The sequence below is a fragment of the Narcine bancroftii genome, chromosome 7 (assembly GCF_036971445.1).
Source record: "Narcine bancroftii isolate sNarBan1 chromosome 7, sNarBan1.hap1, whole genome shotgun sequence".
In the NCBI taxonomy this organism is placed as follows: Eukaryota; Metazoa; Chordata; class Chondrichthyes; order Torpediniformes; family Narcinidae; genus Narcine; species Narcine bancroftii.
In genome coordinates, this window is record NC_091475.1 from 178,148,051 (window position 1) to 178,162,199 (window position 14,149).

The 14,149-nt window shown below is 38.5% G+C and overlaps 2 protein-coding genes across 5 annotated transcripts in view; one reads left to right on the forward strand and one right to left on the reverse strand.

Moving 5' to 3' along the window:
• The window catches only part of gtf3ab (general transcription factor IIIA, b), a 34,256-nt gene extending 26,639 nt beyond the window's left edge, over positions 1–7,617 (forward strand). Inside the window, exons 7-10 of one of the 2 annotated variants that reach the window (XM_069891501.1) lie at positions 710–939; positions 3,874–3,927; positions 4,823–5,030; positions 5,642–7,617. In XM_069891501.1, coding sequence (XP_069747602.1) covers positions 710–939; positions 3,874–3,927; positions 4,823–4,993 — 455 coding nt within the window. In that variant the 3' untranslated portion in view covers positions 4,994–5,030; positions 5,642–7,617. Of the gene's footprint in view, positions 1–709; positions 940–3,873; positions 3,928–4,822 lie in introns of both variants that reach the window. The other variant, XM_069891500.1, reaches the window with a different exon arrangement.
• Positions 5,579–13,708, reverse strand: mtif3 (mitochondrial translational initiation factor 3). 3 transcript variants are annotated; one of them, XM_069891498.1, is made up of 6 exons: positions 13,434–13,708; positions 9,692–9,838; positions 9,469–9,577; positions 8,375–8,853; positions 7,714–7,865; positions 5,579–5,753 (listed from the first exon to the last, which is right to left on the reverse strand). In XM_069891498.1, the coding sequence occupies exons 4-6, from the start codon at positions 8,850–8,852 to the stop codon at positions 5,601–5,603; spliced, it is 783 nt and encodes a 260-aa protein (XP_069747599.1). In that variant the 5' UTR covers position 8,853; positions 9,469–9,577; positions 9,692–9,838; positions 13,434–13,708; the 3' UTR covers positions 5,579–5,600. The 3 variants fall into 3 exon arrangements, with proteins under 3 accessions (XP_069747599.1, XP_069747600.1, XP_069747598.1); XM_069891499.1 differs by lacking the exon at positions 9,692–9,838 and adding an exon at positions 13,184–13,225; XM_069891497.1 differs by lacking the exon at positions 9,692–9,838.
• Positions 13,709–14,149: the final 441 nt, after the last annotated feature.

Sequence of the window (14,149 nt, forward strand, 5' to 3'; positions counted from 1 at the left end):
CTTAAAACCCTTCAAGTAAGGCTGAAAAGGGTGGGGGGGTTTTGACTTGTACGCCGAAATGTACAGTATATTTAAAAGGATTTTGGAACCCCTCCCCCCCCCCCCCCCCCAATTTAATCCTCAAAACTCAGGCAAAGGTTTCTATTAGAATGAAGAAGTTACTTCCATTTATCTTAAAATAATTTTAAGTTTAATCATGCCTCTACTTCTTATCCCACCCTCTTGCTTTCATGTATGGATGAATGCCTCAGCATTTCTCAGTTCCACATTTTAACTTTTAATGTTAATCCTCTGAGTATTCATTCAATTCTTCCCTGGGATTTTACACATACCAACGTTAAATTCTTTTTTTGAAATTTCATTGTAGGATGTGGGCCTCGCAGGCTGAACCAACATTTAATGGCCTTTGAGAGCAGGATCTGTCCTGAAAGATTTTTTCTGTCCACTGATTCTGCCTAACTTGTTGAGAGCTGCAGCATTTCATTTCCGATTTTCTCCATTAGATTTTTTAAATTCTATTATTGCAAAACCTTAAATGTTTTGGAAAGGTACTCATAAAAATAAGGGAAAAGGTGTCTTCAATTTCAGAATCTGATTAATCATTTGAGAATAACTACTATGATGTTATCTGATTCATTTTGGATTTTATTTAACTGTGAAATATGGATGATGTAGTAAGAATGTAAATTTTGTATTTGCTTACTTTTAGAACCCTTTGTTTGTAGCGCGTGCAGTAAGAACTTTAAACGAAAAGACACTCTTCAAGCACATCTTAAAATTCACGATCAAGAGAGGAATGTCTTTGTGTGCCCCAGGAAGGGCTGTGAGAGAACTTACACCACATCATTCAATCTGCAAAGCCATATTCTCTCCTTTCATGAACAACAGCGAAACTTTGTTTGTGAATATTCTGACTGTAGGAAAGCCTTTTCCATGAAAGTAAGTTTTTACATTTTGAATTTAAACACTTAAATCTGGAGTTGTACAGCACACAGGTCCATCAGCCCACTACATACATAATTGAACTTTTTAATCCCATCTACACTAATTTGCCTGCATTAGGGCTGTTCAAACAAGTCTTACCTGTTCACGTGGCTATTTAAATGTCTTTTAAACAGTGATTGCATCTGATTCAGTACTGATTGGCAAGAACATCTCCACAATCTCCATCAGCACCGGAGCATCTCAGGATTGTATAGTTGGCCCCATTCTTTAAACCTATGACTGTGTGGCTTGATATGACATCACCAGTGCATAAAAATTTAGTGGGGGCTGTATAAAAGTCAGCATATAGGAGGTAGATTGAAAACTGGCTGAATAACCACCTCTCACACAATGTCACTAAGACCAAGGAGCTAAATCCAGTGATCATTGGGGGGATAAGAGGTGGAGAGGGAGAGCAACTTTAAATTCCTGGGGGTTACTATTTTGGAGGATATTTCTTGGACCCATCCTATTAATGCTATTGTGAAGAAAACACGTTAGCAACTTCCTCAAGAATTTGTGGAGGTTTGGTAAGTCATCGGAAACCATAGAAGATGTCTACAGATGTGTAGTGTAAAGTGTGTGACCTACTGCATCATGGCTTGGTATGAGGGCACCAATACCTCAGTGAAAAGCCCTGCAAAAGTGGATACTGCCCAGTACATCAAAGGCAAAGTTCTCCCCACCACTAAGAAAATCTACATGGACTGCTGTTGTCAGAGAGCAGCAGCAGCAATCCAGGATCTGCACTACCTAGGACCTGCTCTGTTCTTGCTGCTGCCATCAGGAAGGAGGTAGAGGTACCACAAGACTTGACTCCAGTTCAGGAATAGTTGCTGTCCCTCCATCATCAGACACCTGAACGTACTCATTCAGAGACTCATTTAAGGACTTTTACTTTTCTCATTATTATTGAACGTTTGTATTTCTGTATTTGCAGTCCGTTAGTATACATTTCTCTTGTTAGTATACATTTCTCTCTTGAGTACAATTTACAGTTACTGATCATTTAGAAATTCTGCCTGGCCTGCAGGAAAAAAGAATCTCATGTATGTAATTTGACAATAAATATGAACTCTTTGATTCTACCATCTTTCTGGCAACAGGTTCCAGATATTAATAAATTTAACCCTTGCCCATTTTTTCACTCCTTCCATGACCAAAGTATTTGACTGTCTATGCCTCTTTGACCTAGCCTTTTCAGATCACTCCTTGGCCTCTTTTGTGCCCAGATTATCCAATCTTTACCCATCACTAAAATCATCTGATCCAGATAATACCCTGACAAATCTCCCCTGCATTCTGTCCACTGCAACCCCCATTCTTGTCATGTGATGACCATATAGTCTAAATGACAATTTGTAAAGTTGCAACATAATGTCCCAGTTTGTATATTATATGCCCCAACCAAAGAAAGCAAATATGCCTTGTATCTTCGCCTCTTTGAACTATGGACTTGAACCCCAAAGTCCTTTTGTTGCCATTTACTGCATGTGTCCTATTTCCTACTAAACATTCAATATGCAGCACTTCATACTTTTCAGTATTAAATTCCATCTGCCAATGCACAATCCAACTTTCCATCTGAACTATATCCTATGGTATTAGAAGACCTTCCTTGCTATCCACAACACCAATTTTTGTCAGCATCAAACTTGTTAATTATTATTCCTACATTCATGTTCAATTATATTATCAAAAATAAGAACTCAGAGCATTCATCCCTTCAGAATACCATTCTCTGGTCACCGACTTGCAATCTGTAAAGTAAGTTTGTCACAGTCTTCCACTTGCCAAGTCATTTTTTGATCCAATTGGCCAGCTTGTATTGGATTCCATGTAATTTCTGGACCAGCCTATCCAGTAGGACCTTGTCCAATGCCATACTAATGGCCACATAGACAAATCTACTCTCCTGCTTTCATTAATATTCATAGCTACCAATTTAAAAAAAAAACCTCATTCAAATTAATGAGACAAGATTTTACTTGAACTAAGCCAGCCCTGATCAGCATCTGCCCTTCCAAATATCTTCAAGTCCTATCCCTTTGAATGCTTTTTAATAATTTCCATACCACTGACTTAAGGCTTACTGCCCTGTAGTTATCTGGCTTATCCCTGCTCTCCTTGAATGAACAAGATTAACTATCCTCCAATTTCTGGTAATTTATGGCAAATGAAGAATCAAAAATCTTAACCAGGACCCCAGCTCTCATCTGTTGCTGACCATAGTATCTTCGGATAGATTTCATCCAGCATTGGCAATTTACTAATCCAGGGCATTTAACATAACATCTCCTTCATTACAGAAATTTTCTGAACTAACTGTATCCCTCGCTGAACGCGTTATCTTATAAATCCTTCTCTGTGAACACCGAAGGGTTTATTGGGTCTTGCCCACCTGGCTTAGTGCACCGATTACTTCAGTTTCCTCAACTACTTGCTTGCTTGTGATCTACTTCAAGAATATCTTGAGATTCTCCTTAAAACTTATTTTTCAAGGATATTTTGTGTATACAACTTCCTTGAAACTTATGGTCTCTGTTTCCAAAGTATTCTCCCACTCTCACTTCCAGCACCTGTCCAATTTCCTTTAAGAGAAGGATGAGCATCTAGTAGGATGATCTACATCTGAATAAGGCGGATCTTTTTAATTGAGAATGCACTGAAAATTATTTCCTACAGGAGACCGGCTTTTGGCATGAATATTATTGCTATTGGATCTGATTCAAAAGCAGTTGTGGTTTCTGGAGGTTGCATTCACATAATTGGCAAGATGGAGAAAATTTGTGTTTGGGTAATTTGAAAATCAGTTTATGGAGCAAACCCTATAGATTGACATGCATGCTTTGTATAGACTAACACTACAAGATGCTTGTTTTCTTGCAGCAAAGCTTGGACCGCCATTCAGTTGTACATGACCCTAAAAGACAGAAATTAAAGGTACAAAATACTTTGCATTTTTTATTCAGCAGCTAAAATGTAACTAAATGTAGTATTTGTGTACTCTTGTACATACAAGAGTTTGTGGTTACTTGTGATTCGAGTTTTTAACCACTGCAGATGCTAGACTTGATACTTCATCACAATTGTTAACGAGCCATAGTTAAGATTTAAATTTAGACAGACAGCATGGTAACAGGCCTACAACCCCAGTAAATTTTGAAAGGAGGGGGAAATCGGAGCACCTGGAGGAAACCCATGCAGATACAGGGTGAATGTACAAAACTCCTTACGGGTAGTGCCAGATTCAAACCTGGGTCACTGCCATTGTAACAGGGATGTGCTAACTGTGCCATTCTAGTTTGCCGTGAGCAGGAAACACTTGAAATGTTCAGTGTCTTGGCTTTTGCAGTGCATTAAATTGCATCATAACTGAACTATCAATATAGTTAATTTATTTTCCACCATCTTTTAAAGTTCCTTCAGAATTTCCTGCCTAATCAAACTGTCCTTCATCAGAAAGCAGTTTCCTTCACCAGAATTGTAATATTTCTCTGTGCATTTTAGTTGAAATCCTAAGCTAAATCATTATCAAACCTGTAGTTTCTGTGGCAATATCCAATAACACTTTGTTCATAATTTAGGTGTGTGCCAGAAATCATAGATTTTAACAAATGTTAATAATCCAGCAGAACTGCAAAAAGTTCTCAACCGGTAAATTTTTAAGAGAAAAAATTGATGTTTCCACTGCTCATCTGAGATTGCAGTTAACACTTTTTCAAAATAAAACATAAAATATGAATAGGTATTTGGTGCTTGGAACACAATGACTTGTACAGTCTCAGAGAAGAAAATTTTAGTTCTGCTTTATAGTTTGCAATTTTGTTTCTTGCAGGGAAAACGAGCACGTCCTAAGCATTGTCTTGCCTCTCGCCTTGCTGGATACATTCCTCCCAGGAAACCACCCACTGCAGTGATGAGTACTTTATCCGAAATGCTTGAAAAAGCCAAGATGTCAGAAATAAAGAACACAACTGAACTGATGGAGCCTGTGGTAGCTAATTAGTTCAGTGTTACTGCAAAGGAAACCTTTAATTTCAAAGGTTTGTCACATTGATTAGTCTGCTTTATTGCATTGGTAAAGGTTTTGACATCTCCGAAAGGGTGTTGAGATTTATGACGTGGATACCTTGGAGAGCATTTCAATGCTATACAGGTGATATGAAGATTTTAATCTATAAAATGCCACTAATTGTTCCTGAGTTTTTCTTATTCTTGTGCACCTAATTCCTAAACTCATTAATTTTGAGTAACATTTTGTTGAAGTTGTTATGCAAAACTTGCTCTTGCTATAATTTGGCTATTATGCCAAGTTTCCCGTCTTTCTATTCCAAGAAATTTAGCAAGTTTTTCTCTTCCATTTAATTTTGACTGCTTTCTGTTACATTGTTGCTTTATAACTGAAGCACTGAACTCAAGTGGCTTAATGCATGTTTGAGCTAGTCTGAGCCTTTTTCTGTCAAGTGTGTACACATCCAAGAAGGAAAATAGTATCTATTTGATGTAAGGGATTTGGAAAAGCTTTGAATAAAAACATAATTAAAGTGAATAAACTATTCATCTAAAATTGTTTCATTAAAGTTTCAAACCATTTGGCTTTTAGGCAGTTTATTTCAGCTTTCACTTTGTTTGAATTTCTTCATTTCTTTTTCAGACAAGTGCCGCAAAACACACATAACTGCTTTCCCTTCTTTAATGATCTTCGGTCTGAACATGTAGGTAGCTTTATCAGGCATTGACTGAACAATTTGATCCAGCAGAGATTCCTTTTGGAAATTAATACATAAAAGTTAGATAAATTGTTAATTGTATAAACCATAACTGTATCATGTTGATAAATTTAAATTAAATGAATTATAACAAGAAATTTGCAGAATTGAACACCAGGTCTCAACTTGTACAGTTTTTGAAGAGTCCAATAATGTTTAAACTTCACAGTGCACATTTAATTCCTCTCGAGTGGGCAAGAACTTCCATTTAAATTTTATTATCTACTGTAAAATGGATTTTTTATAATGATTTTCCTCTGCTAGTAACTGAAGTTTCAAATTGAATAAATCAAAATTCTGTGAAAATTATCTAATTTCAACTACATTTCAAAAATGTGAAATCCTTTGCTTGTTGAACATTAATAGCAAATTTCATGCAGTATGCCATATTGACCATATTGTGCTCATTGTACCCTTGTAACACTACTTGCAATCCCAAAGAGCATATTACACAAATAGCAAATTATTTTTATGGCTTTAAATGTTCAGATTTATTTGTAAACAAGTTACTATGTATATTTTGGACACTTCATTCTATAAAACAAAGCATATCTAAATAAAATTACAAAATGAATGAAAATGATCGAGAAGTGATATCGATATTGTACATCTATGTAATTAACATCTTTATTTCAAACATGTGCATGCTCTAACCATTTGCATCACATTTATCTTGCATGCCAATTTATTACACCACAAAATTGATTTCTATTACAATTGCACTTAATATCCATTCTCTGTATCCTCCAATAATGCAACTGATTCAAGTTATTTAAATGAAATTTATTTTAAATTTTAGACATGCACCACAGTAACAGGCCTTTTTGGCCTATAAGCCTGTGCTACCTAATTAACCTACAACCCTGGTACATTTTTGAATGGTGAGAGGAAACCAGAGTCCCTGGAGAAAACTCACGCAGACATGGGGAGAATGTACAAACTCCTTATAGACAGTGCAGGATTTGAATCCTTATCCCCATCTGCTATGCTTTAATGAAGGAATCTTACAAATAATACAGAAGCAGTCATACTTTATTTCAGACCATCTATGGTTGGTAGCTCTGTGGTCAAGAACAAGCATCATGAATTTGGGAATACAACAGTGGACAGGAACAGGCCTTGTGGCTTGCAATGTCTGTGCTGAACATTGTCTAAATTAAACTAAAACTGCTGCTTGCACTTATCCACTGCTGCTTATCCTCCTATTCCCTGCATATTTATGTTTCTAACTTGTGTTTGGCAGAGACGTGGCCTCCTTGCCTGTCCGGAATGTGTATTGCAGGTAGTCATGTCTCCTCCCCATCTGAAACATATTTGAAAGTCACCACCTGTCAGTTGAGGTTGGTCTCCAGCCACTAATTAGTGCATAGCTTGCTGTTGGCTAATTCAAATCACTCAGCATCATTGTTGGCTAGACGCACAAATTAGCACTGTATTTAGCACCAGCACAGCACATTTAGCTTTCTGTCTCGTGGTCCAACCTGCTGGGTTGCTACTATGGGCATCACTTGGAAGGGTTGCAGGTAAGGTCTGCACTGAATCTGAGCCACAGTACTGCTATAGATCCAAACTTGCAGTCACTGCTCCCAACTCTCAAGGGTCCAGAAGCGTGTGCACAACCCTGCATATAGTGTAGAATAGGGCCACCTCTTAATGATCAGGGGTCAGAGAGCATGTGTAGAACCCCTGCTTATAGTGAGCAAATGTGAATTTAGTAATTGTGTACTGTTTAATGCTTTCCCCTGTTTGTTTCCCATTATGATTTTCCCACACTTGTATCGTGCCAGTGTGTTGTATTTCTGTTAGATTTTCCCATGCTCTTCTACAAATTGTGTTAATAAAAGTTGTGTGTGATTGCAAACCCTTGGGTCCAGACTTGTCTCTCTGTGAACCCACCAAACCTGATACTTAACACAATACTAACCAGCAAAGTTTTATTCATCAGATGCAATCTTACCATTTCATCCGCTTTATTTATAGCAGCTCCTTTTCGAACAGTAATTCGAACATGGTGGTGCTTCTCAACCCACTGCTGGATATATTTGATTTTTGTTTGTAAGTCGTGCTTTGCAATATCAGCTGAGAAGGTCTGTTCCTTGATTTGGCAAACTACATTCAGAAGTTTAAAAAAAAATAGTTAACTATTCCCTGATTCAGATGCTAATTACCCAACATCTCTAAATTCCTGTTTCTGTTTTGAAGCTTGCAAGGAAACTAGTTGAGTTGGGTAGTTGGAATTCATATGATTCTTCAGTTATATTGTGTCCTCAATTGATGGCATGAAAAGATTTTTCCAATAATGTGACATTTCCACATTCTGCCCAGTGGATGGCAATGCAGAGATTTCAGGCACCAATTTGTCTAGCAGACAATGTTGTAATTGTTATACTTTTAAAACCTGATAGGAAGCATCTTTGTTTAAATTCGGGTTAGGGTTTAAATATTTAAATTCTCCACACATTTGAATAATGCCACTGAACGTTTCCAATGATTTCAATGGACAGGAAGTACAAGGACAAATCACAAATAATAGAATTAGCTGGTTTTAGATGTGTATTTAAAAAGGCTCTTCTACAAGGTTTTGAAATAAATTGTGAGGGGAAAAAATGACATCTTACCAGTTTTGATTTTGTCCTTGTGGTTTTCTCGGAGTTTCATTTGTTCCTCGTGGATCTGCTTGCCAGTCATTAGTTTGTACACTGGTGGATCTGCATTTTCATTGAGAGGCACAATCTTAATGCCACGCTCATCCATCATCCGAATAACGTCAGCCCTATGCAGATTTCCTAGATCTTCTCCATTTTCATCCATTACATGGATGATGCGGTGAATAATTTTTCTACCAATGCTTCCTATTGTTCTTCGGTTCCTTGGATCCTTTTTCATCTTGTGCTGCACTATTTCAGGCTCGCCCTCACTAGCTGTTGTAAAGGTTTTCAGAGGTAGCATCCAGCAAGCTTGTTTCCAATGGGGTATGATGCAGCTAGATGGGGGCATCATTATATGAAAGTATCTTGCTTTCTCATTACAAACATACCAACCCAGTTTAGTTTGCAGTATTTGGAAAACAATTTTCCTGATGTAACTTGCAGCCATCCTAAAAGATAATACAGTTAAACTCAATTAGTGAGTTTTATCACATTCTCATAGTGTGTAGTGATTTTCAACATTAACCATATAACCATTTACAGAGCAGAAACAGGCCATGTCGGCCTTTCGAGTCCGCACCGGTTCACTTGAACAACTCCACTAGCTCAATCTTCTAGCTCTGCGCCAATATCCCTCCAACCCCCTCACCTCCATGTACACATCCAACCTTCTCTTATATGACAGAAGGGGACCCTGCCGCAATTATCTCATTCGGAAGAACATTCCATTCTGCCACCACTCTGAGTGAAGAAGCATCCTCTATTGTTTCCTAACATGAAATTGATGACCTTGAAGACAAACTGCAACTTGTTTTTTGGTTGAACTTGCAACTGCAACGTCTAAACAGGGAACACGAGCATGAGAGTATGATGTGTTATGACATGGAGTTGATAGAAATGTATGCAACTTAAAATAACCTGCTTCACTAATTGCTTTCTGATACTTTTGCTTTTTTTTTAAGGAGGAAACTCTTTGCGTGCAGCTCTGATGGGAATTATCAAACATTCCTGTTCAAAACTATTAAAATTAAATTATAGAACTAGATCCATAAAATCAAACTTACCTGTAAATAATAATATCCTAAGATTGCTGGCAGACCTCTGAATTGGAAGAATTGGCAGTCTTTGTCCGGCCACGGGACCTTTACAGCCAGCACTCAGGCAAGTTCAACACTGTGGGAGTTTTAAACAGTCAGTGATTGGGCCATTTAAACTTTGCAGGAGTTGCAGACAGTAGATGCTCAGCACATTTAAACCGCAGGATATTTAAAGGGACATTGCACGAACCATTTAAACACCGCAGAATTACCAGCAGCGGACCCAGGGGCCATGTAAAGATGACGACCACGTGGACGCAGAGGGGGCTACAGGTTAACCAGAGATGCCCAGGCCCTGAGGCTTCCACTCTTCCATCCTCCTGGCCAACATATAATCCTTGAATGAGCACACAAAGTATGAGCTTGGCAACTGAAAATGGAGCAAGCTTCAAGAATTCAAAGATTTCAAAAATTACTTGTAAGTCACAGGATATAAATAATTATTTCAAAGAGTATTATACAAATTTATATTCATCTCAATCACTACATAATGAAGGAGAAATTAATGTTTTTTTACAGAAGCTTCAACTTCCACTTTTGAATTGCCAGGCTCAAAGATTTAGACACTTCATTTATGTTGAAAGAAGTTATTAAGGCTTTAAATTAGTGGTAAATCGGCTGGCGAATAATGGGTTTGCATCTGAATTTTATTTAAAAATTTAAACACTTATTAATGCAAGTATTAAAACAAGCAACCAAAACTTGTTCACTACCAGAATCTTTTTCAAATGCAATAACAGTAAGACCTAAGAAAGAATAAAGATTCATCAAAACTGAAGTCTTATAGACCTATTATTAAATGTTGATTATAAGATTGTTGCTAAAGTTTGGCCAATAGATTGAATGAGTTGGTTCATTTAGATCAATCGGGATTTGTTTAAAAAAAATATTCTGCTGATAATGTAGCTAAATCAATTAGTTTACTTGATAGTTCTCAGAGAAATCAGATTTAGCATTAGTTTTATCGTTAGATGCTGAAAAGGCTTTTGATAGAATAGAATGGAATTATTTATTTAAGGTTTTGCATAAATTTCAATTTGGGCAATATTTATAAATTGGATTGAAGCTTTATATAGAAACCCTTTGGTGAGAGTAGTCACTAATGGACTTCTTTTTCTTTAACTAGATCGGCTCGACAAGGATGTCCTTTATCTCCTGCATTATTTGTTTTGGCAATTGTACCGTTAGCACAATTAATAAGGCAAGATTTTAGTATTAAAGTTAATGAGCAGGAATATAAGATTAGTATGTTTGCAGATGGTGTTTTGATTTATATAACATCCTGAAAGTTCTTGTAATTTTTTACATAAAGAAATTAAAGATAATGGGGCAATATCTGGGATAAAAGTGAAGTTATGCCATTAGTTGAAGGAGATTATGATTGATGTAAATGAGAAGCTCAATTTAAGTGGACACAAAATCCGATTAAGTATTTAGGTATTAGAATTGAGAGAAATTTAGAAAATTTGTATAAAGTAAATTATGCACTATTATTTAATAAAATTATAGATTTAAATAGATGGAATGATTTACCTATTACTTTATTAGGAAGAGTGAACTATATTAAAATAAATGTTTTTCCAAGGATTCAACATCTTTTAAAATCTATTCCTTGTTCAGTACCTCAAAAATTTTTAAAGATTTAAATTGAATTGTAAATAAATTTTTATGGCAAGAGAAAATGAATAGGGTACCTTAGGAGAAATTAACTTGGAAATTTGAATTAGGTGGTTTACAACTTCCACATTTTCAGAATTATTATAAAGCTGCACAACTGAAATTTATTAATGGAATGTTTAACTTAAATAAACCTTCAATTTGGGCAAGTATAGAGTTAGATAAAATTGATGAGAAATGTATGATGGAATTTATTTATAAATGGAATTGAAAATTGCTAATTGGTAGTGATCCATCAATATTGAAACATTTAATTGAAATATGGAATAAAATTGATTGAGATAGGTGGAAAAAGAAAGATTTCAGCGAAAATGCCTTTATATCAAAATAAACCTTTTACTGTCAATAAGTTTTTGAAGATACGGAATCAATTATGGATTTTAAAAGTTGAAGATTGTTTTGAGGCTGGTAATTTTGTATCTTTTAATTGGATGAAGGAAAAATTTCAAGTTCCTAGTAATACTTTTTTTGTTACTATCAGGTAAAAACCTTTTATATTGGAAAAATTGGGTTATAGTTTAAAGTTACCTTGACAACCTGGTTTGGAATTATTACTTACTAAAGAAACAAGAAATTAGTTTATTTCTGAAATGTATAAGTTATTACAAAATAAAATGTCTAAATTAAATGTTTATAAATCAAGATTAAAATGGGAATCTGCTTTAAACAGGAAGATAGATGAAAATGTTTGGAGAAATTTATGTAAGGACAGTATGACTAAGGTTATAAATGTAAGATGTAGATTAGTACAATATAATTTTTTACATCAACTATATTTAACCCTTTAAAAGTTAAAGAAATTTCAATTTCCACGGATTTGTGTTTCAGAGGTGGAGTCCATTTGATTTGGACCTGTTCTAAAGTTCAGCTTTTTTGGGTACAAATTAAATTATTTTTGATATCTTTTTAAAAATTATAAATATTAAAAAAGAATAGTGAAAGGTTGTCATGTGGTCTGAAGAAGGGATTCTCAAAAAGTTACTAAAACGGTATGATTACCAAAATTTTTTGGAATCCCTACCCCCGTTACTCAAAGTGGAGAACAAGCATTCACAATAACTCTTGGAATGTTGAGTCGCTGGGGCAGGAACCATCAGAAAACCAGCATCAATGGCAATAGGATGACACCAACTGACCTGCCTTTTTTCCCCCACGAGGTTAAAGCTGGTGTCTGTGCACCTTGAGGTGCTTCACCCTATCACCATGCCACTTTCACTTGATGTTTCATACAACTCTAATTGATTCAACTTTTCCTTCATTTGCAATGCGTAGGTCATTTATTGAGGTTTACAACACTATTTTAAAGCAACCTGAACTTTGCACCCCTGAATCCATGTGGACCTGTGTGGATCTTCAGATTGTTACCGAAGTGAAACACAAGCCAGCAGATGCTTAGATTGTGCAAAAACTCACAAATATTAGAGGAACTCCGCAGGTCTTGCAACATCCATGGGAGGTAAAGATAGATTACAAATGTCTCAGGCCCGAGCCCTTCCTTCTTCAAGGTAGAAGTAAAGAACAGGAAGACTGAAGAATGGCAGTGGGAAGAGTCCATAGACGAACAAAAGATGTAAATTGGATCTGACAAGAGGAGAGGTGAGAATTGATTTTTGGCTCTGTGAAAGGGGATGGAGGGAAAAAGAGTCAAAGCTGGGGAAAAGATGATGGGGAAGAAGGTGGGGGGAGTTTAACGCCAGCCAGAGAAGTCAACGTTACTGTCCTCCGGTCAGGGCGCCCAAAGGAAGGAATAAGGTGACCCGGTGCATGAGGGCCACGTCTAGACATGTCAGCAAGAGTGGGATGGGGAAGTGAAATGGGCGGCCACTGGGAGACCCATGGTGTTGCGGCGGACAGGGCTGCGGTGCTGCATCTCGTCTGTCCGACGGAGAGGAGACGGGATGACTGGATGCAGTAGACGAGGCGCCCCGCGGAGTCACCAGGGAAATGCGGGTGAGGGAGGAGGGGTGGGCACAAGTGGCGCATCCCCTGGGCCGCTTCAACCTACTGGGTTAACATCTTCACTCAGTCTCTTCCGGGCTTCTTCACTCTGTTGACATTGAAACATAACGAATGCACCTTGTTAACAGTTGTTCGTGTCCGAGGAGGCGGCCGGAAACTAAAATGACCACCCACGGCAAGGATTTCAGCTCCTCTGCCGAGCGGTTTCAAATCACCGATCCGAGTCCGCACCGAGCGGCTCCGGGCCCGGGGCTCCGGCCCTCACGCCAGGCCTCGGCTCCGCGTATCCTGCTCACCTCAGTCGCAGCTCCAGGGACGGGACGTCCGCCAAGAAGCCCTGAGTGGCCGCCGCCAGCGATGCACGGGGAGCAGGCGCGCGGAGGGGAGGGTGGAGAGTGGAAGAAGGACGGGCAATTTCCCCCCCACTCCCCTTCCCGACGGCTGCAAAAGGCGCAGAGGAACTGAGGACGCCAATCAACGCGGAAGGAGCGCAGCGCGCGGCGAGGATCACTCCTCACCACTGGGTGACCGAGGAGCACGGGACCGGCTGAGGTTGTCTGAGGCACTGGAGGGAGACGCTGCGCTGGGGGGAAAAGCTGCAGTGTAGGGGAAATTATGCTGGGGAGAAGCTGCAGTGGAGCAGAAGCTGCGCTGGGGAGAAGCTGCTCTGGGGGAGAAGCTGCACTGGGGAGAAGCTGCTCTGGGGGAGAAGCTGCACTGGGGAGAAGCTGGAGTGTGGAAGACGCTGCGCTGGGGGGAAGCTGCACTGTGGAAGAAGCTGCACTGGGGAGAAGCTGGAGTGTGGGAGAAACTGGAGTGTGGGAGAAGCTGCACTGGGGAGAAACTGGAGTATGGGAGAAGCTGCAGTGTGGAAGAAGCTGGAGTGTGGGAGAAGCTGCGCTTGGGGGGGGGAAGCTGCAGTGTGGGAGAAGCTGCACTGGGGAGAAACAAGTGTGGAAGAAGCTGCGCTGGGGGGAAGCTGCAGTGTAGGAGAAGTTGCACTGTGGAATGC

Excerpts from the sequence above, each read along its gene's own strand:
- mtif3 (XM_069891497.1), bottom strand. The coding sequence starts at position 8,852 with ATGGCTGCAAGTTACATCAGGAAAATTGTTTTCCAAATACTGCAAACT. Across the intron at positions 7,866-8,374 it reads CAAGGACAAAATCAAAACTG|TTTGCCAAATCAAGGAACAG; the intron begins GTAAGATGTCAT and ends TTCTGAATGTAG. Across the intron at positions 5,754-7,713 it reads TAAATAAAGCGGATGAAATG|GAATCTCTGCTGGATCAAAT; the intron begins GTAAGATTGCAT and ends AATTTCCAAAAG.